General features: G+C 50.8%; 1 protein-coding gene across 1 annotated transcript; it reads right to left on the reverse strand.

Annotated features, from left to right (window-relative positions):
- CCND2 (cyclin D2) lies at positions 1-27,381 on the reverse strand. The gene is made up of 5 exons (XM_079774080.1): positions 26,883-27,381; positions 24,859-25,074; positions 21,981-22,140; positions 13,824-13,972; positions 1-5,343 (listed from the first exon to the last, which is right to left on the reverse strand). The coding sequence occupies exons 1-5, from the start codon at positions 27,075-27,077 to the stop codon at positions 5,194-5,196; spliced, it is 870 nt and encodes a 289-aa protein (XP_079630206.1). The 5' UTR covers positions 27,078-27,381; the 3' UTR covers positions 1-5,193.

Consider the following 27,381-nt stretch of genomic DNA (forward strand, 5'->3'; position numbering starts at 1 on the left):
TCAAGGTGAGTTTATTGTCCACATAGCATTACCTAATCACATCCAAAACCATTTCCAAACACATCTTTAAGCTAGTCAGAATAACAGGTTATTATTTCTTAAGATCACTTAACACTGAACAGATAGGACCTCTTCAAAGGCAACTGACTATACCATGTCACCATCATAGCCAATAAAACATTTCCCCAAACTTCCTAAAAACCTTTTTATACTGATCATGCTACTTCAGCACTTGCTAGCATCCCGACCAAATAAACACCCACACCTCTTATAGAGTACATTGTGAGAGAATTACATTGACTTGAAATGGCATCACACTCGTTTAAAGCAAAGAAAAAAAATTATAATAATAATAAAAGAAGTCCAAGACGAGAAACTGTAACTGAGAGAAAGAGAGATCTGAGGTACATGGTACAAGGGTAATGAACATAATGGAAAAAATCCAATGGCCCGGTGGTTTGCTGGGGATTTAAGAGGTGGCTAGCAATAAGAACTGAAACCCATTAACAACAAAACACCACCTTGCTTTTAAAGGACAGGCACCTGTTAAAATACATTGAATACTATAATGGCTACACTCAGTAAGGCACTTTTTTTCCCCAACCTAGGCTGCAGGCAAAGGAATAAATGATGCGGCTACAGCGTGCATGGATACATTTGCTGATGGCTTCTTGAAACCTGAGCCAAGATTCAGGTCTGATAGCCCAGCCAAGCCTAAAGCAGAGGCACACAAATATAGGAGAATCGTTCTGAAAAATGTAGGCTGAATGATGTTCTGGGTTTAGAGTCTAGAATCATGAAAAACCATGTGGCGCGAGGAAGTCATAAACATCCTCTGAGTCTCCCTGCCCTATTTTGTACAAATGGACAGTGGCATGAGCAGCTCTTGAGAACTGGTCCAAGCCCATAGCAGTGGAAGCCTGCACTTTCTATAGCTGGTTTGTTGGCTTAAGGGGACTCGACTGTCTCAGCATTGATTTCCCTTTTAAAGCTATCCTCAGGGTTGGACTGGCTCAAAGATAAACAAAGAGGAATCCTTTTGGCTTAGAAGCCAGCTGGCTTACTCAGACTTCTTCCCATCCCTACCTTCCATTCCCATACTACCAATATCATCTCCTTGAACTAGAAAGTCATTATTTACATGATATAAGGTGCAAGTCTATTTCTTCTCCCAGGCCTACCCGCTTCGGCCCATGGAGAGAAAATTCCCCTGCCCTCTTTGAGAAGTCATCCAATCCTCCCTAATGTCCTTATGAACCCCCGCCCCAGAGCCCCCAGGGCAGTGTGGAGAGGCCCTGAAGGGGCCAGACTGCAGGAAAGCTACGGCTCCCTCTGAGAGAAGCCCACCCTGCTAGCGAGGGAATGAGGCTGATGCAGTCAGAGTTGCTTCCTTCCCCAGCCTTGCCACCTAAGCCCCTGCTGGTCTCCGAGCCATGTGTGGCCCTGGCAGGACGACAGAGGCAGAACAGAGCCTCTGGAACAAAGCGTGTAGACCGAGGAGGACCTGGCCGTCAGGCGTGGTGAGCCCTCAGCGGTCCGGGGGCAGTCCCAGCCCAGGCTCCTCTGAGAGCAGCCGTTCTGAGGGGCTGTCCTCTCGGCGGCGGGGACTCTCTGCTGGGGGATCTGTCCCCTGCTTCCACCTGCAGGCTTCGTGGCTGATATGAACCCGCATGGAATTAAATTATGCTTAGCATACATTTTTGGCATACTAGGATTTTCCCCACCTAGGATTTGGCCAAAACAGGGAGAGGAACAAAATTTGGCAAGCTTGGGGAACAACTTAGCCCCCACTGATGGAGAAAAACAAAAACACAGAGAGGAGGAAGTAAAGAAGAGATTTTTTTGTTTAAAGGTAGAAAAAGATCAGAACAGGTTTGGAACCCCTTTAAGTAGGAAGTGAAAAAGAAAAAAAAAATAAAACCACGAGAACTGAGCTTCTCTGAGACAAAGTCCCCTACCAAGGAAACCAAGATCCAAGGAGAGGGTATCAGCCACTTAAACAACGAGCTCCTCCTTTTGTTTAAAGGTGGGGACAGGCAAGAAAACCAGACAACCAGCACCTTCCCCATCAGCAACCCCTCACCTAGCACCTGGGCCCCGAGGACAGGAAGTAGGAAAGGCTAGAAGGCCCCGGGGCATCTGGGCCTGCAGAAAAATCGGGAAGTTCTAGGCTGCAGGGAGTCTGTTTCCTGCCTCGTCAGGTTCTCTCATTTGCTGCTGCTTCCGCCTGCGCTTCAGGGCTGGTCCCTACGGAGTAAGTTTGTACCTCGTCTTGTCTTTAGGCTCCCAGACACTCCAGAACTCGAGGACCACGCCTCTCTCCGAGCTGCGGGCGCCTCAGGGCCCAGCAGTGTCCCGTGCAAAGTGGGCTCTTAATAAAAGACCGCCTGCGGGCTTTCCTCTCCAGAACTTCAGAACTCACCGCCCACTACCCCACCAGAAACTCCCTAGAAGTTAGGGTTATGCTAACTCACCGAGTCCTGAGCCTTCTAAACACCCTGTGAGAATCTCCCGCATCAGGACTCGCATCTCTGTAAGGAAGCAGCCTCACCACCCCCCTTCAACTACCATCCAGTCATCACCTGACCTATTTCCCCAATCGAGCCAATTCAATGCGATTTGCACCTAAAAACATGTGCTGCTGCTTAGCAGAGGACCTGGCCTTGCGCAGCGCTTGCTGCCCCGTGGGAGACCAGCGGGGGAGGAATCCCCACAACACTGCGAGCTGCAGATTCAGACCTAGAAAAACCTGTGGTCACTGTGAGCTGGGGATGCCTGTGTCAGGGAAGGAGAGGGAGGGAAGGGTCCCTGCAAGATGAGAGGACCCTAGCGAGGAAAGCCCTGCTTTCGGAAGGGCTGCAAGATGAGGGTCTCCAAGCAGCCTGCTGAATGCTTTAGCCTGTCTCCTGATACCTAAGTGCAAAGCGTGACTTCCTCATCCACTGCCTAAATGTCTGTGCTGAATGTCTGCGTGGGGGGAGGGGAAATCCCTTGGTTCAATTGTATTTTTTCCATCATGATGAGGATACCAGAGTCAAAATGGAAGCCTGATGACCTTCACTACTGAAAAGGTCCCTGGGTGTGAGGCCCCGGGCCAAGCCCACCCTGCTGCCCACAGCCTCCTCCCGCCTTCTTCTCTCCACACTCATGGGCTCCCAAGCAGAAACTGTATGGTTGTGAGGTATTATGAAAACAAAAATGTGAATTGTTTTCTGTTGTAGCTATTGATTTTTGTCCAGTAAACCTGAGGTAAAGAATACTCTGTCTTTGAAGAATGTGATCAGAGAGGAAAAAAAAATCCAAAAGGAAAAAAACAAAAAACACCAACTGTGAATATGCTACCAGAAGAAAAACTATGGAAGGGCTTTTCCAGTACAAAGAACTCATATATCAACCATCTACTTCAGGACTTGGAATTTAAGCAGTAAAATAATATATTATAAAAATGTTTATAAAATAGCAGCACACTCTGTGAAAAACATTACAGCTAGGTACTGTTAATGTGAATAAGGATGAATTAGCTTCTTAGCAGCGCAAAAAAAAAGTAATAAAAAAAAAAACTGAACATAATAAAATGAAAATAAGAGACCCTTAGGTTTTTCTCCATCTTCAACCCCCATACTATGAAACAAGGCAGAATCTGTGTATAAAATAATTCTTCAAAGGAGCCCTGTTCTGATTTTTCTTTTTTGCTTAAAAAAAAAAAAAAGGCAAATATTTTAACAAATAGCTTCATTACCTGTCAATTATAATTGTGCAAAAAAAAAAAAAAAAAGTTGTTGCTCCAACCTCTTGGCTAACTGAATGTGTGTAAGAAGTGGAGAGGAAAAAATTCAAGTACACTGAACAACTTTGCAACTAATTAACAAAAAGTGTAAAAGGGAACAAAATGCCACACTGCTGTTCAGCTGTCTTTGCACCAGCAATAACTTTTCTTTCCATGTCCAAAGGGGAAGTATATAGGTGGGAGTTAAGATCCTTACATGCCATCAAAACGATAACAGATCTTTGTTTTCAGGCTTTTCTGAGGAATGTTGTGATGGGAATGTCAGCAGAGAGGGCTGTCTCTCCAGTCCTAGGAGGGACACCAGAACTATGTACCAGAGAATGTCAGATACCAGAAGCGAATAGTACCGGGTGGGAGGGGGCGGGGCACCGGAGAAGAAGGGAGGAGTCTACTCGGTATAATTTGCATAAACCATCCCATCTATCCCTCTGGAACAATTTTTCAAAGTGCTTTTCGAATGGAATGGTTTATAACAACGCTAAAGTGTGGACCAGACATGCCAATCAGCACCAAAAATTAGTTTTCTCCTAATAAGGAATGCCAGGGTCACATTACTCTCTTTAGACGTTAAAAGATTCCATTCCAGATCCCACCCTTGGTCTCCATCTGCCTCTGTTTCATGTGAGGTTTGGTAATGGCCCAGAGCTACGTTGCCCCTTTAGACAAAATATGGTGGTATACGCATTGAACCATGTTTGGAAGAAGAAGCAAGATGTCAAAAAACATAAACCCAGGTCCCAATCACCTGTGTCCAACTGGGAAGTAAAACATCTGTTTTAGGTAGCAGCTACTGTAGACAGCAAGAGTTCCTAACTAGAGATCCAGCAATGCTCCTGACTTAGTCATAGGTGGTCAAGACCAAAGGTGCTTCTACATCCAAAATGGTTCAGTCACGTTGAGAGATTGTTTCATCCTCCCTCCCCACGGTGTCCATCCTTGTTTCCAATTCCTTCTCAAGTTCATGGCTTAGCAATCTAATGCCATAAAATGTATACGCAGTTCTTGGAAATTATCCTAGTAGGGGTGTATACGTGCTAGTTCATAACATGAAAAAAAAAAAGTCTCCTCTAATTTCTTCCCATAATGCAGGCGTACATTTTCTCTAGCTACTCTGCAGTATACCTGTAAGCATTTTACTATGACTTTTAACATAATCAAGCAATAACTGTTCGAATACACAAGGGATTCCCTTCTACTGTACTTCAAATAGGCACCAAATGCTTTTAATTATTCTGGCTTTATAGGACCTTTTTCTCTCACTTCTAAAAGACCTTTCAATATGATCTAGGTGGGAGCAGAATTTTGTTTGTTTTTTAATTTCACCCTAAAACATAAAGAACAAAACAACCAGAGAGAAGGAGAGAGCAGATTTGAACACATCTCTCCCACGCGGCCCGACTGACATCTCACAGGTCAATATCACGCACGTCTGTAGGGGTGCTGGCTTGGTCCACCACTTCCTCCTCCTCCTTGGATCCATCCCCCTGCTCCTGAAACTGCTGCAGGTTGCTGAGCAGCACCTCCTCAATCTGCTCCTGGCAGGCTTTGAGGCAATCCTAGGTGAAAGGTCCAGACCAGAGAACTGTTAGCAACATTAACAGGGCATAGAGCATTTGATAAAGAAAATACACACAAATATGTATATATATACACACACAGTTCAAGCCGCCTATCATTCCATACTAGTTTTGCAGTAGAAATAAATGTGAAGTAAAGGAGATGTCTTTTTGACGTGCCATGGAACCTCATTACTCCAAGTCCATGTTTCGCCATCACCTGGGAGCGTGTTAGAAATGCAGAATCTCAGGGGACTCATGTGCATAGGAGAATCTGAGAAGCTCTGGCCACGGATGGGCACGCAGTGTCCGCGAGTAATCTAAGGGCCATAAGACAATTCCTGCTTGGGGAAGTTGGAGGTGGCGGAGAAAAGGGGCCGACAGCGCTGTAGCAGACAAGGGGTAAGAGAAGAATGGGCTGAACGGCACCAGCTCTCACTACAAAAATTCTGTTTTTCTGCTTATTTACCATTCCCTTAACTCTCAGAAAAATACAATACAGAATGCTTACCCAATTCTGGACACTTTGTGCGGTCCGATTTGGGCATAAGCCAAGATGTGCAGGGTTGCTCTGATATTAGTGTATTGGTGGGGAAAATGCCAAGTGTCTGCCCCAAGGCAGAAGCCTCTGGTAGCTGGCTGGTGTGGAATGCAATGGCAGGTCATGGTGTCACTAGGGAGACTCTGTGGCTCCTCCTAACAAGCAGGGCGTGAGCTGAACCCCTTGCTCAGTGGGTATTCCAACCTCTGTCCTCCGCAAGGCTGCTTTTCTGCACTCTCTTCAGCAGCACATACACACGGAAAATGTGCTCAGTTGAATCTGCCTGGTTCTTTCCATTTGTCTGTTTCACTGTGCAGTTGTCAATGAACAGAGGTGACTGTTTGCCAAGCACAGAGGGGTCATCTTTATATCCCAAAAATCTAAAATAAAGTTGGAGTTAACTACTCGGGAACAGAGTTTCCAGTCCCCTCTCTCTCATCCACTCCACATTTCAAACTATAGCTTTTTATGAGAATTAAGAGTAGGAACAACTGCAGACGAGTGCTATATCCCCCCAGAATGTAAGAAGAATAAAAAGAGGAAGGGCGAGGGAAGGCAGAGGAGAGTTTGGGGGTGCGGGGGTTGAAAAAATAAAAGAGGAAGGGTGGGTATTTGCTGACCTCCCACCATACTTGAAGGCAGCAGCTAAGTTAATTTCTCTGCTCTCAATTTCCCCACTTGTAAAATAAGGATAATGAAACACTCATGGAGTAAAGATCAACTGAGATATTATGTATGACGTACTAAGTGGCAGTTCAATAAATGATCATTATTAATTATGAAAAACAATAGATAATCAATCCAGGGATCTGAAAGAATTCTTTAGACTTTTTTTTCCCCCCAAATATTTTTTATATCTTTTGCTTGATTTCAGAGAGGAGGAGAGAGGGGGAGAGAGATAGAAACATCAATGATGAGAGAGAATCACTGATCAGCTGTCTCCTGCACGCCCCCTATTGGGGAAAGAGCACGCAACCTGGGCAGGTGCCCTGACCCAGAATCAAACCATGACCTCCTGGTTCATCGGTCAATGCTCAACCACTGAGCCACACCAGCTGGACTCTTTAGACTTCTTAAAATGAGGGATGCATTAGCATTTGCTCAAGATTGGTGAAGGGCACTGTGACTGGCATTGCGAACTGAATGTCAACCAAGACAGACAGCACCCAGCTGCAGAGGTCCCCATGCCACCCCGAGGAAGCTGAGGAGTCGGGGGCTGGCAACCAAGAAACCTACTGACATCTCTCAGCTTTCCTGTGGCTTTTCCTGGTCCTACCCTCTACCCTGCGAGCCCCCCTCAGCAGCGATTAGGAAGCTGGTGGGCCTCTCCTGCCCGCCCCCTGCTCGGATCTTCCCCTCGCTCCCGCTCCAAGGGCATGCAACAGCACCGGGGCTCCTGAGTTACTCACCACTTGTCAAAAGCTCTAGGCGGTGAAGGCTAAAGGCATCATGTTTATAAGGACACTGGCCTTTTAGTAGGAGACATTTGAAAACCTTAAAGCCTTACGATCTAAAAATATAATCATCTGAAAGTCAAAGTTAATGTGGGGTTAACATACCAGGCAAACATGACATGGTAAGACAAAACTAGTCTTGACCATCCCTTCGGAAGGTCCTGCAGAGACGGACAGTGAATCCAACTCTGCTGGTTTTTCTTCTTAAGCTGGATGGACAGCTCGTGCTCCGTTTGAGCACCATCTGAAGGAGCTGACTTGTTCTTGGGGCCATGTGGTGGGCACACATCCACCTTCAAATGCTGGGACCCACATGGTGCACCGATTTTCCCCGGGAAGAGGGAGCAAGACTCAACAGCAGCACTCCCAGCATTCCTCACTGAGAAATTTAAGTTAATATTATCTCTCTCTCTCTCTCTCTTTTTCTTGCAGAGAATACGGAATTGAATCCAGGCAGTGACTGCACGATGCCCCTTCCAACTGCAGAGGTACCTCAGGAGCTATTGAGGGTATGTTTAAACGTGTGTTCGTCAGAGGCAGGGGGAAGGAGTCAGAACCCTTCCAAACCAGAGACAGTAACTGTGGCCTCCAGGGAAGACAAATCCTATCCAAAGCGCCCAGCCTGAGAGGGTGTGTTCTCTACACAGGATGCAGGATTCTCCGCTGACTGAGAGATGGTGTGTGCACGCAGGCACCCGCATGCATGTCGGGCAGAGGGACAGACAGAAGCTCTGAACCATTACATTTAAAAAGGAGCCCCTGTTAGGTGTCAGCAGTGAGACCTCAATCAGCTGAGGATCCCCTTCCTGAGACAGAGCTCACTCCTGCTTATTAACGCCCTGGTTTAGCATTTAGGGCCCTCCTTGGGCTTCCCAGGAGCATGTGAATCTTCTGGGAGCTGGTGGAGAGCGGAGAGGAGTGGCGGAGCCATTACCTGCAACCAGCGTGCCAACTGCACAGAGTCCCCTTCCTGCCCGCGGAGCACCTCGCTCCCCAGGCCTCAGCGCGTGCTGGGGCTGGTGGGGCGGGCAGTGACCTGAGGAGAGGCGCCTGCCTCCAGCCCAGCAGGGCTGCTTGTGCTAGAGGTCCCGCTGAGGGAAGGAAACAGAAGGGGAGGCCAGCTGAAGAGGCTGAAGGGGGAGGAGGCCAAGCTGAGAAGAGTGGGATAAAGTATTTCCAAAGGGCAGAATTATAAGACAACGTACGCAGGTAACTACAGAACCTGAGAATTTGGGGGTCCAAAGGACTTTTGCACATTAAACAGCAAAATGCTCTCATTTTACAGCTAGACCCTAAAGCCTGGCTTGTCCCCCGGATACTGGTTAAAAGCTAAGACTGGGCTTAAGAAGATAAGCCGCCAGTTTCAGAACTCTTTTCCCTATGTTCCTCTTTTTCTTTCCAGCTCCAAGGAGAGACGTACAGGCCAGAGATTCTCCAAGGAAAGGAGATCTAGCCCGAGGGGCACCCTCAATGCAAAGATGCTACGTGCATGTCAAGTGTAGCGCCCGCGACCTCCGCCCCCGCCAGCCCAGCACTGTGGTAGGATGCCCCAAATGAAGCTGAGTCAACGGGGCGCCAGAACGCCCGTCTGTCAGCTTGGACAGGTGGCACTCCCCAGCGCCGGAGGCCGGGAAAGCCTCCAACTCCCGTGACGCCGGCCCCTCCTGGCCCGCGCCCCCAGCCTCGGCGCCCTGACAGCGTGTTTGTGACCTCCAGCTCGTCGCACGGCCCGACTTCCTCCACTGGCTGGCTCCAGCCCGAGCCCCGCACCCTCCTCTGCCTCCATGAATGGGCCAAAGGACGACGGAACTCCTACCCTTAGCCCTCCGTGTAACTGCATCGCTCCATTGTCACCGCGCACGCACGGCACTCAACGGGCGACAAAGGGCTGAATGAGCCCCAGACCCTCGCCAACTCAGGCAGAGACAACTTAGGAAACTGCCTCATTCTTCCTTTCTCCGCAGGCTGTTTGGAGTATTTCCTTGCATCCCAATGAGGCCCACAGCAAAAAGATGGCGAGAGAGGGAAGCCTCAACCTCCAATGCTATCCCCCACCTCCTACCCCAGCTTCCTTTCCAGCACCCCTTCTCGTGGGTCTTGTGAGCTTGGCCTTAGATAAGGTGAGCCGGCAGGCCTAGGAGGACCGAGACAACGCGAGGGACCCTGTGAATAACGCTGTCGAAATAGACGTCTTTCACTTTGCTGCTAACTTCTTAAACAGCTCGCTGACCGTCAGGATCATGACAAGCCAGGATGACCCTAAAGAAGGGACATCCGGGACCTTCTCTGGGCGCTATTTTAGGATGTGACAGAGTTTTGCTGCAACCTAAGAAGAGGAGGATACACGTAATGGCCAGATCACTCGAGTCTGTGTCTGTTCTGTTAAATATCTTCCAATAACTTCACAACATCATCATGGCCTGCCAGTCTCAATTCTACTTTTTCATTAGCCAATTGGTGAAGTTGTGTCGTGTGAAACTGAAGCGACTCGCTCTAAGACAAGGTCAGGTGAGACTTTCCGAGGACCCTGGCCTATAATTGATCTTGAGAAACCGAAAGCTTTTGAAAAGCCCTGGAGAGACCGGAGGATTAGAAATGCACTTGAGACGCATGTGCCCAGCCTTTGTCCTCCGTTCCTTCCTTCCTCCTCCCCTCCTTGTCTACAGCATCGCTCCGCAATGACTCTGCCAGGGGCTCGGGAGAAAGAGCCGAGTGAAAGCTGGGTCTTGTTCAAGAGGTTCTATAGACAAGTGAGCAGTGAGATCAACGCTGGCACAGGGCACGAGCAGAGTGCCCAGGGGACGGAAGAGGAACCCCAATCCTGCCTGGAGACGCAGGGGAAGGTTCACGGGGAACCAGCCCATCTCGCCTCTCAAACTTACCCTTGGCAACGGAAGCCGGTACAGGTTCCCCCAAAAGCCAGCACTTGCCTCTCTGGCTGGTGTCTGTTTTTAGCAACACTTCTGAGTGGAAGGAAAAAGTACTTAAAATATACCACCCTCTGAGACTTTTATTCCCTGTAAAACTGTCAGGCTTCTCACTCAGCTTTCTGTTTGGAATGAAGCGTTCCGGTTTATTTTGGCAACCAGAGGGAGCAACAAAGACCAACTTTCTCAGAACCGCATGGGTCCCTCCTAGCAAAGCTTCCTGCTGCCGGCCAGGGAGCCAGAGGGGCTGGTCCGGCTGCCTCCAGCCCATCAAGGGGACCCCCTTTGCAGCAGTTTGATCCCTGACAATCCCTGCAGAGTGAACGTTGTAAGCTTCAAGAGACCACCAATAACAAGGTGCACAGGGCAGACCCAGCCTGCAGGGACTCCAGGGTAGGATGTTGGCTCCTCCCGATTCCCACTCAGTTCCCACTCAGTGCTGAGAGCCGGGGGGGGGGGGGGGGGGCGCAAATGCAGCACTGTGTGCTTGACTTCCTTGTGGGAGAGCTCACGAAAACCTTTGGGCATTTCAGTGTGGCCCAAGGACACTGTATGTATGTATCTGTGTACATGTATGTTTTATGTGACAAGATATGGGTAACATAAAATTGACCATCTTAATCGTGTTTAAGTATGCAGTGGCTTTAAGTACATTCAGTTCGTTGTGCTCCCATCACCACTCTCCATCCCCAGAACTTTTTCATCAGCCCACACCGAAAGACCATAACCATTAAATAGTTACTCCCCATTCCCTCCACTCCCTAGGGCCTGGTGTCCTCTAGCCCACTTTCTGTTTCTATGAACTCGACTATTCTAGGTATCTCACATAAGTAGAACTATAAAATATTTATCTTTTTGTGTCTGGTTTATTTCACTTAGCATGTTTTCAAGGCTCATCCATGTTGTAGCATGTGTCAGAACTTCATTTATCTTTAAGACTGAGTAATATTCCACTGCATGTACATACCACATTTTATTTCTCCATTCCAACGACATTTTCAGTCATCAGGGTTACTCTGCTGGGAGGCCTGCATTTGACTTGAGGCCTGATGAGCACCTTCATCTGACTTGATTTCCTATTGCATTTATAGCTCCTAACACATGACTTGTCATTCATTTGTGACCTGCATTTGCGAGGGTTTACCTACCTTACTCTTGATTCTCCACACCGCTGCTAAAGTTCCTTGAAGGAAGGAACCTCATCTTTTATTTTCCATGCACGACCCACACCCCCAACTTCTACCTTGGTGCCTTGGGTCTATTCCTTGCTCATAATGCAAGCGTCTGGGACAAATGGGCCTTCAATAAACACTCCCACAAGTGATGGAGAGTAAGTGCTTGGATGAAATATACCACTTCTCAACCCAAGATATGGTACACAGAGCTCAGGAAGCAAAACTCACCTCCCTCCAAGAGCTGGTGCAGCCTAAATTCTAGTCCTTATATTTCCCTTCACTCCGTGCTTCAGCTCTTCAGAGAACACAGGCTGACGGGTGGGCGGAGACTTAGCACTTGGAAGTTAAGCACACAGACAGCCTGGCCCCATGATGCTCAAGCCTTTCCCCTAGGAACTTTCCTAGCAAGAGGGTGAGCAAGCCCTCTGGGGACTGGGGGTAAGCTTGGAACTTACTGAGGTCTCAAACTGTCACCTGAAAAGTGGTATAGTTTCAGATTCTAAGTTTCTGCTTCGTTTTTCATATTAAAATGTTTAACCCCAAGCTCTGTGAGAAGGAGGCACGCCCACACTTCTGGGGTTCAATAGCTGGGATTTATAGAACTCGGAGGGAGTTTGTATCCATTTAACCCAGTCTGACCGCTGACTTGAATGGGCTGGCTACATCGTATCTGAAAGGGCAAGCAGTTTCTCCAGCATGAAATGAGAGTGGTTTGCAGTCTTGAAAAGCAAAGCAGCCTGAGAGCCTTGGTGGTGCCCCAGAAATGACCTCTATCCGTTTGAAACCAGGAAGGGGTGATAAAGGGAGAGATGGGAGAAGGATGGAGACCCACCAATGGGGCAACCAGCCAACTGGAGCAGGTCTATAAGTACCTGAGAGATGTTACAAGGCCTGGGGGTCAAACTCTTGTCACTGACATTTTTGTTTCTGGGGGTCAAGGAAGGGCGTGTCTTAAGCTGGTTGGGAGTCCTTGTTGAAAGGCAGCCTTAATAGGAGGCATTACTCAGAACAGGGAGGAAGTGAGTCATTTCTATAAATGTTAAGTCCTGTCTCTAGAGGATTCAAAAAGCATTCCTCACCTGGAGCTGCCCTGGAGGGGTCGTTTCAATCTATATTTTGGAAACCATGTTTCAAACGCCTATGCTTTGGAGCCAGCATTTTAAAAGCCTATCTAAGAACTGTTTCAGAGGAGGCCGGGTGGGTTCTATCACAGCCTCAACACCTCCCTGCGTCATTTCCTGGAGATGGTCATGAGCGGCAAGGTGGGTGGGGGAGGAAGCCAGCAAGCGGCAGGTTTTACCTTCTGCTCGGTGTCCTCAGTGACGGCACAGGCCAGAGGCCTGTCAACCACATCATCCCTTAACTTAATATATTCCCACGGCACGACATTCAGAATCCCCCCTCCCCCCAAGAACACCCAGAGGGGCCATCATAAAGTCCCCCGGCATTCCTGAGCCTCTCCATGGTGACTCACGAGGGCCTCAGAGCTAACACCCGCTCCAGTTGCCTTTAAACCAAAGGCCTTTTTCAAACAAAAAGATCCCCGGGCTCTGCAGCAAGGGCGGAGAGCAAGGTTCCCAGGCCACGTCAGAGCTCCCAGGTTCTAATCCCAGCTCTGCCACTGCCCTCCCCCCAGGCTGGCTACCCCCCACCCCCTCTGTGCCTTCCCGATCTCTCAGAAGCCCCTGGCTCAGACCTTCTAAGGGCTGCAGTCTTCTACCAGCTGACTAGGAGGCTCACTTAACCCTGGTCTGTCTCAAAACCTTTCTCCTTGTGAGGAGCTTCCAATTCTGACAACCCGCATTACAGCCTCTGGGCCTTCCACAGGGCAAAGCCACGTCTAGTAACAGTTCCTTCCGTTGGTGTGGCCCTTCATTCTTCTCCACGCGCCTTGTAACCTATTACCGCATGGAACAGAAGGGAAGTGAGAGGCAGGGGAGGCGGAGGGGCTTGCCAAGGCCGACACCACTCTCATGTGGGGTCCTCGCTCAGGTCCTCCCTTCTCCTCTGTGCCTTCCAGCCCTGGCGCGAGCAGACACGAAAGCTCAACCAAAGCGGGAGGAGGCAGCCTGTCGTGTATGTAAATGGAAAGGAAGCGAGTTCACATCCACTCGGTAGCCCATGCCATAAAGCCAAATTAGTAACCAGCCTGCCCTCCCCCTTGCACCTGCTTGCTAAGTGCTTTTCTCTGTTTTAAGGCTTTTGAAACCTGAAGAGGAGGCCTTCCCTGCTGGATTTTGTACTTCCTTGGTTGTTGATCTTAGAAAACAGAAACCACCACCAACAAGAGTACCTGACACATCATCATCAAACCGGCTACCCTCTTCCCCCGAGCCGAGCAAGGAGGTGTCTGGTCTGAACCGAGAAGGTGGCTGCCACCTACCACATCGGTGTTGGTGATCTTGGCCAGCAGCTCCACCAGGGCATCCGCGGTGAGCGAGCTCACTTCCTCATCCTGCTGCAGCCCGCAGACGGCAGCTCCCACACTCCCAGTCGCAATCATCGATGGTGGGTACATGGCGAACTTAAAGTCTGTGAGAACGAGGCACAAGGTCAGGGCACAGGAAGGAATGAGATCCAGGAGCGCCCCAGCCTGAAGATACTCGGAAACAGACCCCGGCCCTACAGACCCAACCTGTAAGGTTGGGTGGGGGGTGCAGAGGGAAGACGTGGGTGGCACTTCAACTTGAACCTTCAAAAACAGTTCAACCTTGGATTTCCCTTCCTCCCTCTACAATGCACAATTACAACAGTCCCCGGGAGCACTTTTATCAGTGACCCCACTGCCCAGCGCCAAGTCAGTGGTGTTCCTAGAAACACTGCTGCTCACGGAACCATGCTCAGACCTCCCTCCCAGCTCGGCCAACCCCATGGACGCAGCAGGCCTGGCCATCTGACGGTCTGTCTGGCGTTCTTTCCTGAGCCCTCTCACCATGTCTGCCTCTTGAGGGACATCTATGATGATGATCTGCCCAAAGCCTGCTGTCCACTAGCTCCTCCAGTGCCGTCTCCATCCCCGTTGGACACTAACAAAGCCAACCTCCCTGCCTCCTGCTCTGCTGTAGGTCTCTTCCCCAGGGGGTCACAGGAGTGTTTCTCTGCCCAATAACCTCATTAGCTTCCCCCTGTGGCATTCATAACGCAGAGGAGTAAGCCAGCCCGTGGCCCTGGGCCCACGAAAGCCTGGGTGGGAGCATCTGGCAGGGAAGGGCAGGAGGGTATCCTCGAGCTCTCCTCCCTCTTTTCAGTTCTCAGACCAAGAAGCACACCTCACACATGCCTATCTTGGTTGTCCCTCTGCATGCAAGAGCAACTTCTATTTTTAGCAAATTAACTTCTGGAAGCCAGGAGGTATACATCGGTGGTCCTGGGTGCAGCAGGCACTAGTTACCCAGGACTCTATCCCTCTCTTGTTTTGCTAGGGAAACACTGCGGGGAAGTCCTGGGGACATTGTCCCCTCTCCCCAGAACTGGGGAGCACCGTGTGCGTGAACACAGCTGCCTCTCAACAGGTCCGAGGAGCACACAAGCTGGCCATAGCACCCCCATGGTGAGGAGCTGCTGGTAACCAGGCTGGCCCCTGCTCCATGCCACCCTCTTTGGCAGCAGACTGGCGTCCTCTAGAGCCAGGAGCAGCTGCCCAGCTCGCCTGCTGAGTCAGACAGGAGGCGGCCTTAGCACTCAGAAGCCTGGTCCAGGCGATGGGACCTTGAACGAGTCACTTCCTCCCACAGCCCTTGGAATCCCATTAAGATCAGCGTTTTTCTAACCTCCAGTTGCAGTTCATTAATGGGTCATGAAATTCATCAGTGGGGCATGACCAGCATTTTTAGTTGTTTAATGGAACAGAAGAGGATAGAAAGTATCAGGAAGCAGTGCAGGTAGTAAGAGTAAACACCATTTTGAGAAACTTTTGTATCAGTTTGATGTATTTATGTGTCTCCTGAGTTGTGTTATATAGTGTATTTCTTCCTTCAAGGTTTAGGTCAAAAAGTTTAAAGACCTCAGGCTAGCTAATCTCCCAGATGCCCTCCAGCTCTAATTTGCTTTTACTCAAATATCTGGAATAAGAGACTCGCCCTGGCTGGGTGGCTCAGTTGGTTGGAGCGTCGTCCCATACACCAAAAGGTTGCAAGTTCAATTCCTGGTTGCGAGTTCATACCTAGGTTGTGGTTCAATCACCGTATGTGTGGGAGGTGACCAATGCTTCTTTCACAATGTTTCTCTCTCTCTAGAAATCAATTAAAAACATATTCTCAGGTGAGGGCTAAAAACAAACAAACAAAAAAAGAACAACTCCCTAGGAAAAAAGCAAGGAAGAGACAGCAGAATATAGCACGGCTTCCATCAGCCAGCAGGCACAAGGCATCAGGTGCGGCCCCTGGACCCCCTCAGGGACACCCCCTCTGCTGGTAGGGAAACAGCAGCGAGAAAAACACTAGAATGAAACATCTGAAGGGTCATGAACTTGCACTATGGCATCAGGTGCAGCCCCAGGATCACCTCAGGGACACCCCCTCTCCTGGTAGGGAAACAGCAGCGAGAAAAACACTAGAATGAAACATCTGAAGGGTCATGAACTTGCACTGGCTCTAGTCAGCCAACCCTCCCTCCCACCCCTCCACGCCCCCCCCCCCCCCCCCATCCATGGAACATTCTACCAACCCATTTAGCCATTCCTGGAAACTTTAAAACTTTGGCTATGTGACCGGATTGAGAAATGCCCATGATATCACTTGGGGGTGGGGAAAGGACAGAAAAACATGCATAGGTACTAATTTTACAACCTCTCATCAATATGTAAATACACACACACACACACACACACACACACACACACAGGGATGAACTAGGAGCGTACATAGAAAATGTATACAAATTTTACTACCATTTGGTTGGGGAAGTAAATTTTTGTGAATTTTCTTTTAGTATTATTTTACTTTAGCAAAAAAACAAAAACAAACAACAACAACAACAAAAAAACAAAACAAAAAAACAAGTAAAAATCTCTCAGAAATCTCTAAGTCTCTTGGTCAAAAATTCCAAGAAGCTGTATCTGGGTGCAGAAGGCACATTCAGGGTCAGGTTCTCTTTCCACCCTCGCTGCCCACGGAAAGGTGAGATGTTTGTGACTTCCTGAGACTCCTCCTTCTCCTGAAGTATAATGAGGAGCGACGGACTGGCCAGTGATCCGTTCTGAGGGATGGCTCCCCCAGGAAGTGAAACACAGTCAGATGGTACAGCCTGGTGCGTTCCCCATGACTAGTGTACACATGGGTAACTTCTAAAGAAACTTCTCCAAGAAAGGAGGTGCTTAAGCGGCTAGAAGCCTTGGAGACACTTAGGAGGACTCTCCAAGGAGATGGGTAGGATTTGGACAGCAGAGCCAAGAAGCTCCAAGAATTGGAAGGTGGAATGCATGGAGGCTGATGTCCCACTACCTATAGCTGTGTGAAAATGGGCAAGTTACCTGACCTCTCTGAGCCTATTTTCTCACCTGCAAATAAGGATAATTATACCCACCTCATAGGGTCGTTCTGAAGATTAACTAAAATAATCCATGTAAAAGCACAGTGCCTGGCTCATGGTAAGGAATCTGTCAGCTGCCACCACCACCATCACTGTCATCACCACCACTGTTCTTGCCACTGGAAACTCATGTGGGATTGTGATGGGCAGTTCTGACGGCTGGATTCTGCTCAGAGAGGTGAGGAGAAAGGTACCTAGCATCCCGGGTCTGCAGGCAGACGCTGAGCGAGAGCAGGCCAAGCACGCCAAGGGTGGGAGGAAAGAGGGCTCTGTGCGACCTGAAGAATCTCTCACTGGAAGTTGTGGGTGTGTCCCAGAAGTGACCTCATCCAGTCCCCAAAGCCTCCCGATGGTTTGTCAGGAGCGGGAGGAACCGAGGCCCCTCAGGAGAACCGAAAGGGGTCACAAGCACACAAGGAAGACGTAAGGTGGCAACTCTCCTCCCAGGGCCCTCCACATTCACGCAGGTGTGGTTCACCCAGAGCCAAGGAGCTGGAAGCCTCTGGCACAGCCTCCCCTCTCCTGGAGAGGGGGTGGGGGCAAGGGGCAGACTTGAGGGTAGTCCACGGGTACACACAGGCACTCTGCTGCTGTGTGCTTGCTCCCATGCAGTAGGGATAGTGAGGAATTAATGACAGTGTACAAGTCACCTATTCTGAAACATGTCCTTTGCCGATGAAGCAATGAAGTCTCGAGAGGTGAAGTGACTTGTCTGATGTCTACTGCTAGGCCTGGGTTAAGATCGAGACTTTTGGACTCTGGATCCAAGTGCTCTATATAACGTACCAGAAGGGGTCTTCTCCTCAAGATCACCTCCGTCATCCCACACTAAGGAACACAGGGTCCTCCTTCCTAGCAGAAGTGGAAGAAAAGCCCAGAAGAAAGAGCCCTGGCTCAAGGGTCAAAGAGATGGGTGCTAGTCCCAGCCATGGCCCGGGCGTGCTGTGTGACCTGCACAAGCCACCCAAGGACACCACAGGACCTCCCAGGCCCTGCTGGGATCCTTCGTCTGAGCAAGGGCAGTGAGAGGTGCTCGTAATTGTCAGGTAAATTTAGCGCAGATGGTTTTGGCTCTGGTGACCAAGGCCTTGAAGTACAAGAGAAACTGCTTTACTTTTGCTCACCACTAGGGGGCAAGAGACCCTTGGTCTGCGGCTATAGAGAAACAACCCAACCAGGCCTTTTCCTATTCCCCCCCCCCCCCCCCCCCCCCCCCCCCCCCCCCCCGGCCCGCTTCCTCCAACCTGCAAGTCAGGTGGGAGTTTAAAAGGCCAATGAATGACGTTGGTAGCACACACCTCACCTGCCACGCCCAGAAGAGGTTCAGCACACCCTGTCCTTGTGGGCCAGGACTGCCATGGCAAGCTAATGCCAACTTCACTCCTCAGGCCTCGGTGGGAGGACAGGGGAAGGCTGGAGAATGGTGAGCAGCCTGCCCCTCATTCATCTGACAGCCAGATGGGAAGTGAGATGTCACACTGCCTGTCCCCACAGGCGCACTTAACAGAACTGAGACTCTGGGTTCTTCCCGGTTCAACTGGCCGCTTCCCCCTCAGCCTCCTGACCTTTCAGCTGTGGAGGCAGCTAGAGACGCACAGCGGGGAAGGTGGTTTCAATTCTTCCTTCCGGGCAACCATGAAGGTAAACCTCCCCTCTCTGGGTCAAGAGGCCAAGTCCTTGGCCCTCTCTGGGCCTCTCCTGTCCCTGGTGACACAAAGTCATGAGACACCCTTTTGGTAAAGCCAGGGGGGCTGGGCGGGCACATGGTTCTCACCATCACCTGGGCTCAGGCCTTGGGGCTCTCCTGTGCGTGGCACCAATAGCTAAGCAGAGCATCTTGAGGTGGGGCTCCCAGGCTCGGGGATGTGGGGGGCCATGGATAGGGAGGATAAGCACCCTCCTCCCCCCACCGCCACTCCCACTCCAAACTCAATGCCACCGTCTTCTAGAGTCTACTGGAATCTTCTGCTGTGCATGGCTTCAGGTGTCAAGAATCGCCCAACACAGGAGTGCAAGGCCGAGTCACCTGAAATGGGCTCCTTTCCTTGTTTGCAGACCTGGGGGGTTCTGAGGCGCGGTTCGGCCTCCCCAGGGTCAAAGCTCTAGGAAAGGGAACACCAGGAGTAGCTATGACGATGGCCTCACCCTCGCCCCAATGCCTCCACTGAGCAGGTCGGCTGGGAGAGGAATACCAGGCAGTTGGAGGCAATCTCTTCCAGAAGCCACTGGGGCTGCGCAGGGAAGGGAGGAGGCCACCTCTCCGCCCTGCCGCCACCTTACCCTTCAGCCCCGAAAAGGAAGGCTGACTTTCCGCTCCCCTTCTCCCGGCCCCTCGGTGCTCGCCGCGCTCTCTTCCCCTTTCACACACACATTCGCTCCCCAGACTGCACACCCTGCCAGCTCTTTCACAACCAGCTTTCCCCACGAACCAGCTCCCCCGGACCCCGCGGGCCTCCGGCCTTGGCCGCAGGTGCTTCTTCAGCTCCGTGACCGAAGGCCCGGGGCTGGGGGGAGGGAGCGAGCCGTGACGTGGAAGCGAAGGGCTGGAGGGTCACCTACCTGCGGTTCCGTCACCCTGGGCCTGCTACTTACCAGACAGTCCTAGGCTCTCACCCATCGGTCAGTCTGGCCCCAGGATGTGGAATCTCATCTAATCAGGGGGTGTTTTCTCCCAGGAAGGCAGCCCTTAGCTTTCATACTGTCTGTGCCACCACGTAAACCTGCACCCAGTGGGTTTCTGTAGGGCTCAGTCCTGCATCCCACTCCAGGACAGATCAGGGAAAGAGACAGGAACATCCTTTCTCGACCCAGGACACGTCTGAGAACCTCCCTCTGCTCGGACAGTCCACACTGGAGGCTTAGTAGCACTTAGCACGTGGTTTTTCACTTGGTGAGCGGTGTTCTTTCTCCTCTCTGTCCCCAGACTCTGCCCCAAACCAGCTCAAAGTTCCCAAAGGCAGTCTTCCTAACTTCCTCTGCCTCCCCTCAGACCTCTGTCCTCAGTCCCTGAATCCCAGGCTCCCTACTCGGGCCCCAGAGTTGGCAGCTACCCCAAGGATCTGGGTAAGAAGGCCAGGAGTGGGGGATGGAATCCCCAATTTTGGAGAATGGGCCTTTGCAGAACCTGGGGATCTGCCCACGCCTGGGTTATTCCACGCACCAGCCCTGCCCCAGTCAGCAATCAGAGAGGAGAAATGAGTGGAAAGACCCCAAAAGATCTGTCAGTCAAGAGACAAGGTCAAAGCAGAACTCTGGCTATCAACTGCTGGGCAACGGGGGAGCTGAGGGTTGCGGTCAGCTATCCTAGGGCCATAGAAAAAAGGACTGGTTCCCCCCCCCCCCCCCCCCCCCGTTGAATACTGACAAGGGAGCGGAAAGAAACAGCCAGGCCTGGGAGACAAAGTGGCAAGTCAATGAGGCCTGACCTCTAGGGCCCAGGCTAGACAGCAGAAGGGAGGAAGCAAAAGAATGGCTACTGTCTAAAAGCAGCAAGAACCCGGGGGGCTCTGAAGAATGGCCCCCACGGCTGCAGGAAGGGGGCTAACTCTCCCACAAAGGGGCACAGGGCACACACACACCCGGAGGCCTGGTCCGGACCTGGAAGGGAAGGACCAAAGAAAACCAGCGAAAGGAACCCTGAGCCCTGGAATCAAACGTGGGCGGCATGGGCACAGGGTCCCACCGGGACTGGATGAGGGCAGCTAGAGAAGCAATCACACCCATCTCGGCGGGAGCAGTGAGCAGTGGCGACAGTGGCATTTTCACTTAGTGCCGTGGCACGTTGTCCCACACATTCCTTGGTTTACAAATTACTTCCTTGCATATCCTCTTTCTGATTTTTATTTTTCTAACCACCCTGAAAAGGCTGTAGAATCATGTATCTATAGGCGTGTTTTGCACATGAAGAAGCTGAGGTTCAGAGAGGTTAAGCAGCCTGTCCAAGGTCTCCTCAATGATAAGTGGCAAAGCCTGACCTTTTGACTGTGAACATCAAGCATATACACTATTACATATTATAAGATCATCTGTACCCACTTATAAATAACATGCAGTAAGATTTTTAAAAGTTAACCCCCTGGAGTCCCGCCCATACAATCCATACTACTCTTGGCAAACTTGAGCTAAACTCCCCTCCCGGCAAAAGATCTTTACCTAACACTTCTGAATGTGAAAATATAAATTCCTGAAACCTTTCCCCTGCAAAACGAAAGTTCCAGGTTCTCTCTCGCCCGTGGCCACTACAGGGAAGAAAATGGTCGAGACTGGCCAGGGTTCCGTTTACTGGGACAGTATCAAACCACACTGCCTTTAGTTTATTCGGAAAATGCAAAGCAAATGGGGCAAGCCCTATGTATCAACTGTGGGCCCAACATAATGGGTGGAAAGATCTGAACATGAATCGGCCAGTTGAGGTTGCTATATTTAGTCTGCAACTGAAGTCAAAACAGCAGCACACGGAGGACATCAGAACCCAGTGCAGAAAGTGAGTCCTTGCTGAAAGCCAACCAGGTTCACTCCCCCACCGAGCAAGGGAACAGCAAATGCCCTCCAGTAAAAAGAATTCCTTTGGCCTCCCTCACCACTTATCAGTGCAGGCCGTGTATTTATCTTGACAGTGTTCCTTTCACCTGTATTTGCTCCCACCCCCAAATTTCCTCTTGGGCTTATCTCCAAGCCATCCTTTTCCTCAAAAGATTAAAGATTTAAACACAACCAGTGAACAGTATATGTAATCTTCAAAGAGCACTTTAGACATCATAAAGAATATTTTAACAGGCACTATTTTTCTTCCTTACCACACCTGTCCTCATAAACCATTTATGAGTTCAGTAGAGAAAGAGAATATGGCAGCTCACATAAAGGAGAAACAGCCCAGGAATGAAACCTTGGACTCTCGATTTCTCGAGACCACCCCTCCCCTAAACCCCAAACCCAGTCTGCCTCCCCTTGCCCATTCCCCAAAGGACTAACAGGGCTATCCAGTACCCCACCACCCCCAACCTGCTCCTACCGGTGGCACACAGAGCAATGAAGGTCTGGGCATGCTTGCGGATCAGAGGCAACTTCTCATTGTCCTGGGGCAGCCTGCGCAGGATGGGCTCGATGAAGTCATGGGGAGTGACCGCAGCCAGGTTCCACTTCAATTTCCCCAGCACCACCAGCTCCCACTCCTGGTGGAGAAGGGAGAAGAGTATAAAACCCACAGGCGACCTGGTGTTGCTGGGGCTGGGAGGTTGGGGTCCAGACAGTTTTAATGATGCTCATTAGGACGCTGCTAGGTTGTAAGGCTGCCCACTTGTCAAAGTGCTCCTCAAGCTTTGAAGTTGCTGAAGGCTCTTCTTATGCTTCAAATGTCAGACTCCACGGAAAATAATGAGAGCCCAGGTAGCGGCTGCCAAGATTCTACTTTCTTCCATTTCTTTTCCTCTCCAGCTCCCCACCCCCACCCCACTCTGACTTCCATGCAATGCTATTGCTTGCCCACCCAGAACGTTGAACCTACAGTAAGCTGCTGCCAAGGTCACTGTGGCCCTTTGGTAGTAATTTATTGTATAGGTCTCCATCACTGAAGTCTTTTTAATCCTCATGGAAAAATGATGCACACAGATAAAGCTCAAAATAAGGTTCGTTGGCCCAAATCCTTGGCAACCAATTAGCTTGCTTATAGTTGGTGCCAAAAATTGCCATTTTCCTCTCTGCTAAAACTTTTCCCTCAACACATAATGCAGAAATCTTGGGGCGCTATTACACAGCCAGAGAACCCTTTCATAGGCCTTTGTCATCGAAACTGAACGACCAAGATGGTCATTAGCAACCCCATTGTGCACCTGGGAGGTGATTCAGGGTCAGGTGAAGGTGCTTGTCCAGGGTCACAGAATCTCTTAGTGCAAATGCTGAAGGGGGACAATACAACCTTGTCTCTTTTAGGCCTTTCGCCAGCAGCCCACCTAGTAAAAAACCTTGCTTTTCTCCCTTATTGATATACTTCTGGGCAATTGCGTTCAAAGGGAAAACAGGCCAAAAAGAACACCGTAAAAATGTGTAGTTGGAGGGGAAATGGGCCTATCAATTGATCATCTTCAGGAGCGCCCATCCTGTCGTGTACCCTGCTCTCCCGGTCCCTGAGAACAGCTGATCGGACTCCCTTCCATCTGCTAGGCAGCAACCCGAGCCAGGCCTGCTTCCGCAGCGCTGACTGCCTGTGGGCCTGGGCTCGCTCCCTTCCCGGACTCGGCATTCTCAGACGTAAAATACTAGGACTCCTCAAGACCCCAACTTCTGGGATCAAGAGATGAGGAATGGAAAAGGAATATTTGTTTGGAGCAATATAAATTAGCCTGGTTGGTCCTGGAAAAATTGGGGTGTCCTAAAGAACACCTCAGTCTACCATCATGTTGAAACAAATGAACCATATGGAAGATCAGTGTTCCTGGCCCCCACCCCCCCCCCTTGAGGAAAACAAACTGGTTGCCAATTCGAACAATTTTTTCTTTACGAACTGTAAAGACCATTGAGGTAGAACAAAATCCCTGATAAGACGACTAAACCACCCGTGTCTTCTGAGATGTCTTGAAATTCCAGCCCTTCCTTCTCACAGGGGAATGTGAGTATAAATCTCTCATCTTGTACCATTATTAAAGGAAGCAGATCTCCCAGAAGAAAGCACCTTTCTGGGCCTCTCCGGACCAACCCAGAAGCAGCTGAAATCTGGCAGCGGTTCAAAGGTGAAGTCATTCAGGCCCCTCTACATTCTCGGCAATTCCTCCCCCACCCTTGCACATGTCTGCCACTAGATGGCAGCACAGCTCCAGAAAGGAAGGCCTCTCACAAAGAGCTCAGTCCTAGCAGCCAGTCAGCTCTGTGGACTTTGTGCAGGCCTTGCCAGTAAGGGAAAGGGCGGTAGGAGGGGGCCCTTTTTCTAAACAGTGTAGAGAAAGGTGTGCAGACATTGGAGGTGGGCGGCTCTACCATTCCACTGCTGCAACATGGACGTCTTATGTGTGACGCTGCAGGGAAAAAGAGTTAGATCAGGTGGGAAAAAGGTTTGCTGGTAGAAAACCAGCGAAGACAGGACCCATGTGGTTGTGGAGGTCACAGCCCCACTGGAGGCAGGAGCTCAAGTCTGAGATTCCACCAATGGGGGCCACATTTTGACTTTGCTCAAAAGTCAGTGAACGCATATTTATTGAACAGCTACTATGTGCAGGTATCTTGAGACTTTATAGCAACATAGACACTACCTTTGAACTTCAAGTTCTTAGGGGGACACACCACCACACATTCCAGTCATGCAGATACATTCCTATCATGTGCGTAGCCAGACCGTCTTCTCAGAATTTAGTGATTGAATTTTATTAAAATATTATCATGGGGTTCCAGGCCTCCCCTACACACACACAACTGCAAACGAATCTCACCAATACAAATCTCCATGAAGACCTTATCTGTAAATGTAGCCTCAGTAGTTCACGGGAACACACACACAAAAAACTCTTATTAAAAGAAATATATCCCGTTATTCCTATCATGTGTGTAGCCAGACTATTTTCTCGGAATACGGTGATTGAATTTTATTAAAATATTATCATGGTGTTCCATGCATCTCCTAGACACACACACACGCACACGCACACACACACACACACAACTGCAAATGAATCTCACCAATACAAATCTCCATGAGGATCTTCTCTGTGGATGTAGCCTCAGTAGTTTGTGAGAACACACACAAAAAAAATCTTATTAAAAGAAATATTTCCTGTAAGTGTGAACATTCCAGTGGTGGGTAACTCTGCATCCTAAGAATTTATTTGGAGACCAGGAGAGTGCTAGGAGAGAGCTGGAAGTGGGACACGAAGGGAGGGAAGGAGGGAGGGGGCAGTCATTACCAGCAGTTCCTGGGGCTTGATGGAGTTGTCGGTATAAATGCACAACTTTTCTGCCGTCAGGGGTATGGTCTCTTTGAGCTTGGAGGCCAGGAACATGCAAACAGCACCCAGGAGCTGAAGGTGGGTCTTGGGAGTCGGAACCCCAGCCAAGAAGCGGTCCAGGTAATTCATGGCCAATGGGAAGACCTCCTCCTCACACTTCTGCTCCTCACAGACCTACAATGTGGGAAAGAGTTGGAGGGAGGGAGGGGGGAGAAAATATCAGGAAAAGAGAGAGAAAAAAAGAAAAAGCATAATTTATAGAAATTACAAAAATATTTAATTTTTTGTGGATGGGGGAGGGGAGTAGAATGTGATAAGAATAAAAATGAGGAAATTGGGGTAAATCTAAATAGCCCATCCGCGCTGGGGGATTCTTCAGAAACCTTAAAAAAACAAAAACAAACAAACAAAAAAATGGTGAAACTAAAGATCCAAAACGGGGGGTGGGTGAGGGGAGGGGGGAGGCAAAGAAATTCGCAGCGCCGCCCGCAGCTTCACGCCGCTCCATTTGGCTATTCACTTCTTCCCTCACTCTAACTCACTCACTCTCTTTTTTGGATTTCGTCATCTTTTCAAAAAATCAATAAAAATATTCTGGAGGCTCCGGGGGTCTTCTTCTTGGTCTCATCCGAACCCCCAGACTCTACTCTATCATTCCCGACAATTGGAAAAATTGTCCCGGGGGGTCCCCGCGGTCCAGGCGCCGCTATTGGGGGGGTGGGTGGGGAGAGGTGGGGAAGGGAGGGGGAGGGCAGCGAGGAGGAAGAGCGCCGCAGCCGAGGCGGCAGGAGTCGGAGGCAAGGGGGGGACGGTTTCAAAAAATAATTAAAAATCGAGGAAATGCCCTAGAAAAGCCCTTTTGGCGTGAAAACCCCAAGGAGGATCCAGGCTTCCCAAAACGGAGGTTTCGGGTGCCGGAAAGGTCCGTTTCTCTATCCCTGGGGCTTTGGATCCCGAGGGGAAACTTGGAGGGGTGAGAGCCGCGGCGGGAGTGTCCGGCTGCGGCCCACAAGGGCAGAAACGGGGGGACGTGGTGAGGAGCTGGGGGCACGAGAGGACCCGGGAGCCGCCGGAGAGGCACGGGGACTCCGATCTCTTCTTTAGGGGTGCCCCAATACCCCCCCTGCACACACCTCCTCCCCCCTTCCCACCCCACCCAAACCTCCGCACCGAGGAAACGGGAAAGCTAAACGGTAAGTAACCACTGTGAACTGCGGGCTGGGGGAGAGGGCAGCGGGAGAAGTGGGGCGGCCGCGATAACGGGGTGCGAGGGGGAGCGGGCGACGTGTTCTAGCCTTTCCAACCCGAGTTTTGCAAAGCAACATGGCGAAACCACGGCAGGTCCAGAGCTGTGCATACGTGGGCACACGGCTGGCTCTCGGCAAAGATTTGGAGCAAGGATAAAGAAATGGTTCTCTTGGTCTCCCCTAAAACACACGTTTCTTCAGTGTGACTTCCGGGGCTCCTAAATTCCCCGTTCCTCTCCTCCCTCCTCCCTCCCCCTCCCCCTCCCCCCGTGAGTGCCAACGCGGAGTCGCGACCACATGCGGGGACCTGGGGCTAGGGCGAATTTGCTCTAGCCTGGGGGGGTTGCTTTTTTTTAAACTTCTAGGTCCCGATTTCATCGTCCTAGTCCCGTCTTAACTGCACCGAAAGCGGCCGGGGCTTCGCGAAGGGCAGGTCAGAATGGGGGTGGGAAGCAGCAGCCACATGCATGCACACGCGCGCGGATGCTCCCCCACCCCCACTCCAAGACAGCCTCGTTTCTCCCAGATTTTCCTCCCCTCCCCTCCCCCAGTTAATCTTGCATCTTGCAAGGAACTGAAATAAAGCCACGCGTCTCGCCAAAGGGGCGCGGGGTAACCTCGAACCCGGGAGCCGGGGAGGCGGGAGCGGAGGCTCTCCTCTCCCAGCGTTAGGGCCCCTGCGTGGGTGCGGGGCGAATGCGGGCGGGGACGGACGGAACGTGCCCGCGGACCTACCTCCAGCATCCAGGTGGCCACCATCCTGCGCATGAAGGGCTGGATGTCCTTCTGCACGCATTTGAAGTAGGAGCACTGGGGGAGGTAGCGCTCCTCGATGGTGAGCAAGTTCTGCAGAACGCGCTCGTCGTGGAGCAGGTTGCCGTCGGGCACGGCCCTGCGGACCCGGTCCATCTCGCAGCACAGCAGCTCCATGGCCAGCGGGGTGCCCGCTCGGTCCCCTGCTTTCTCCGGACGGGAAAAGTTTTTGGAAGGGGGGGAGGGGAAAGGGTTCCCCTTACCTCCTGGCTTTGGCTAATTGGGGTTGTCGGGGGGGATATTAAGGGCGGAGAGGGACGCCGAGGGAGAAGAGAGGAAAGGGATGGGTGGTGGAGAGGAGAGCCGCGGGGTCTGCCGACTCTGCCTCTCCTCCCCTCCAAAGTGTCTCGCTCTCCCCAGCTCGCTCTCCTCTTCTGCTCTGCGAGGCGGTGACGCACACTGGCTGGGCAGTCCTCCTCCC

The sequence above is a fragment of the Cnephaeus nilssonii genome (assembly GCF_951640355.1).
Source record: "Cnephaeus nilssonii genome assembly, chromosome: 6".
NCBI classification, from domain to species: domain Eukaryota; kingdom Metazoa; phylum Chordata; class Mammalia; order Chiroptera; family Vespertilionidae; genus Cnephaeus; species Cnephaeus nilssonii.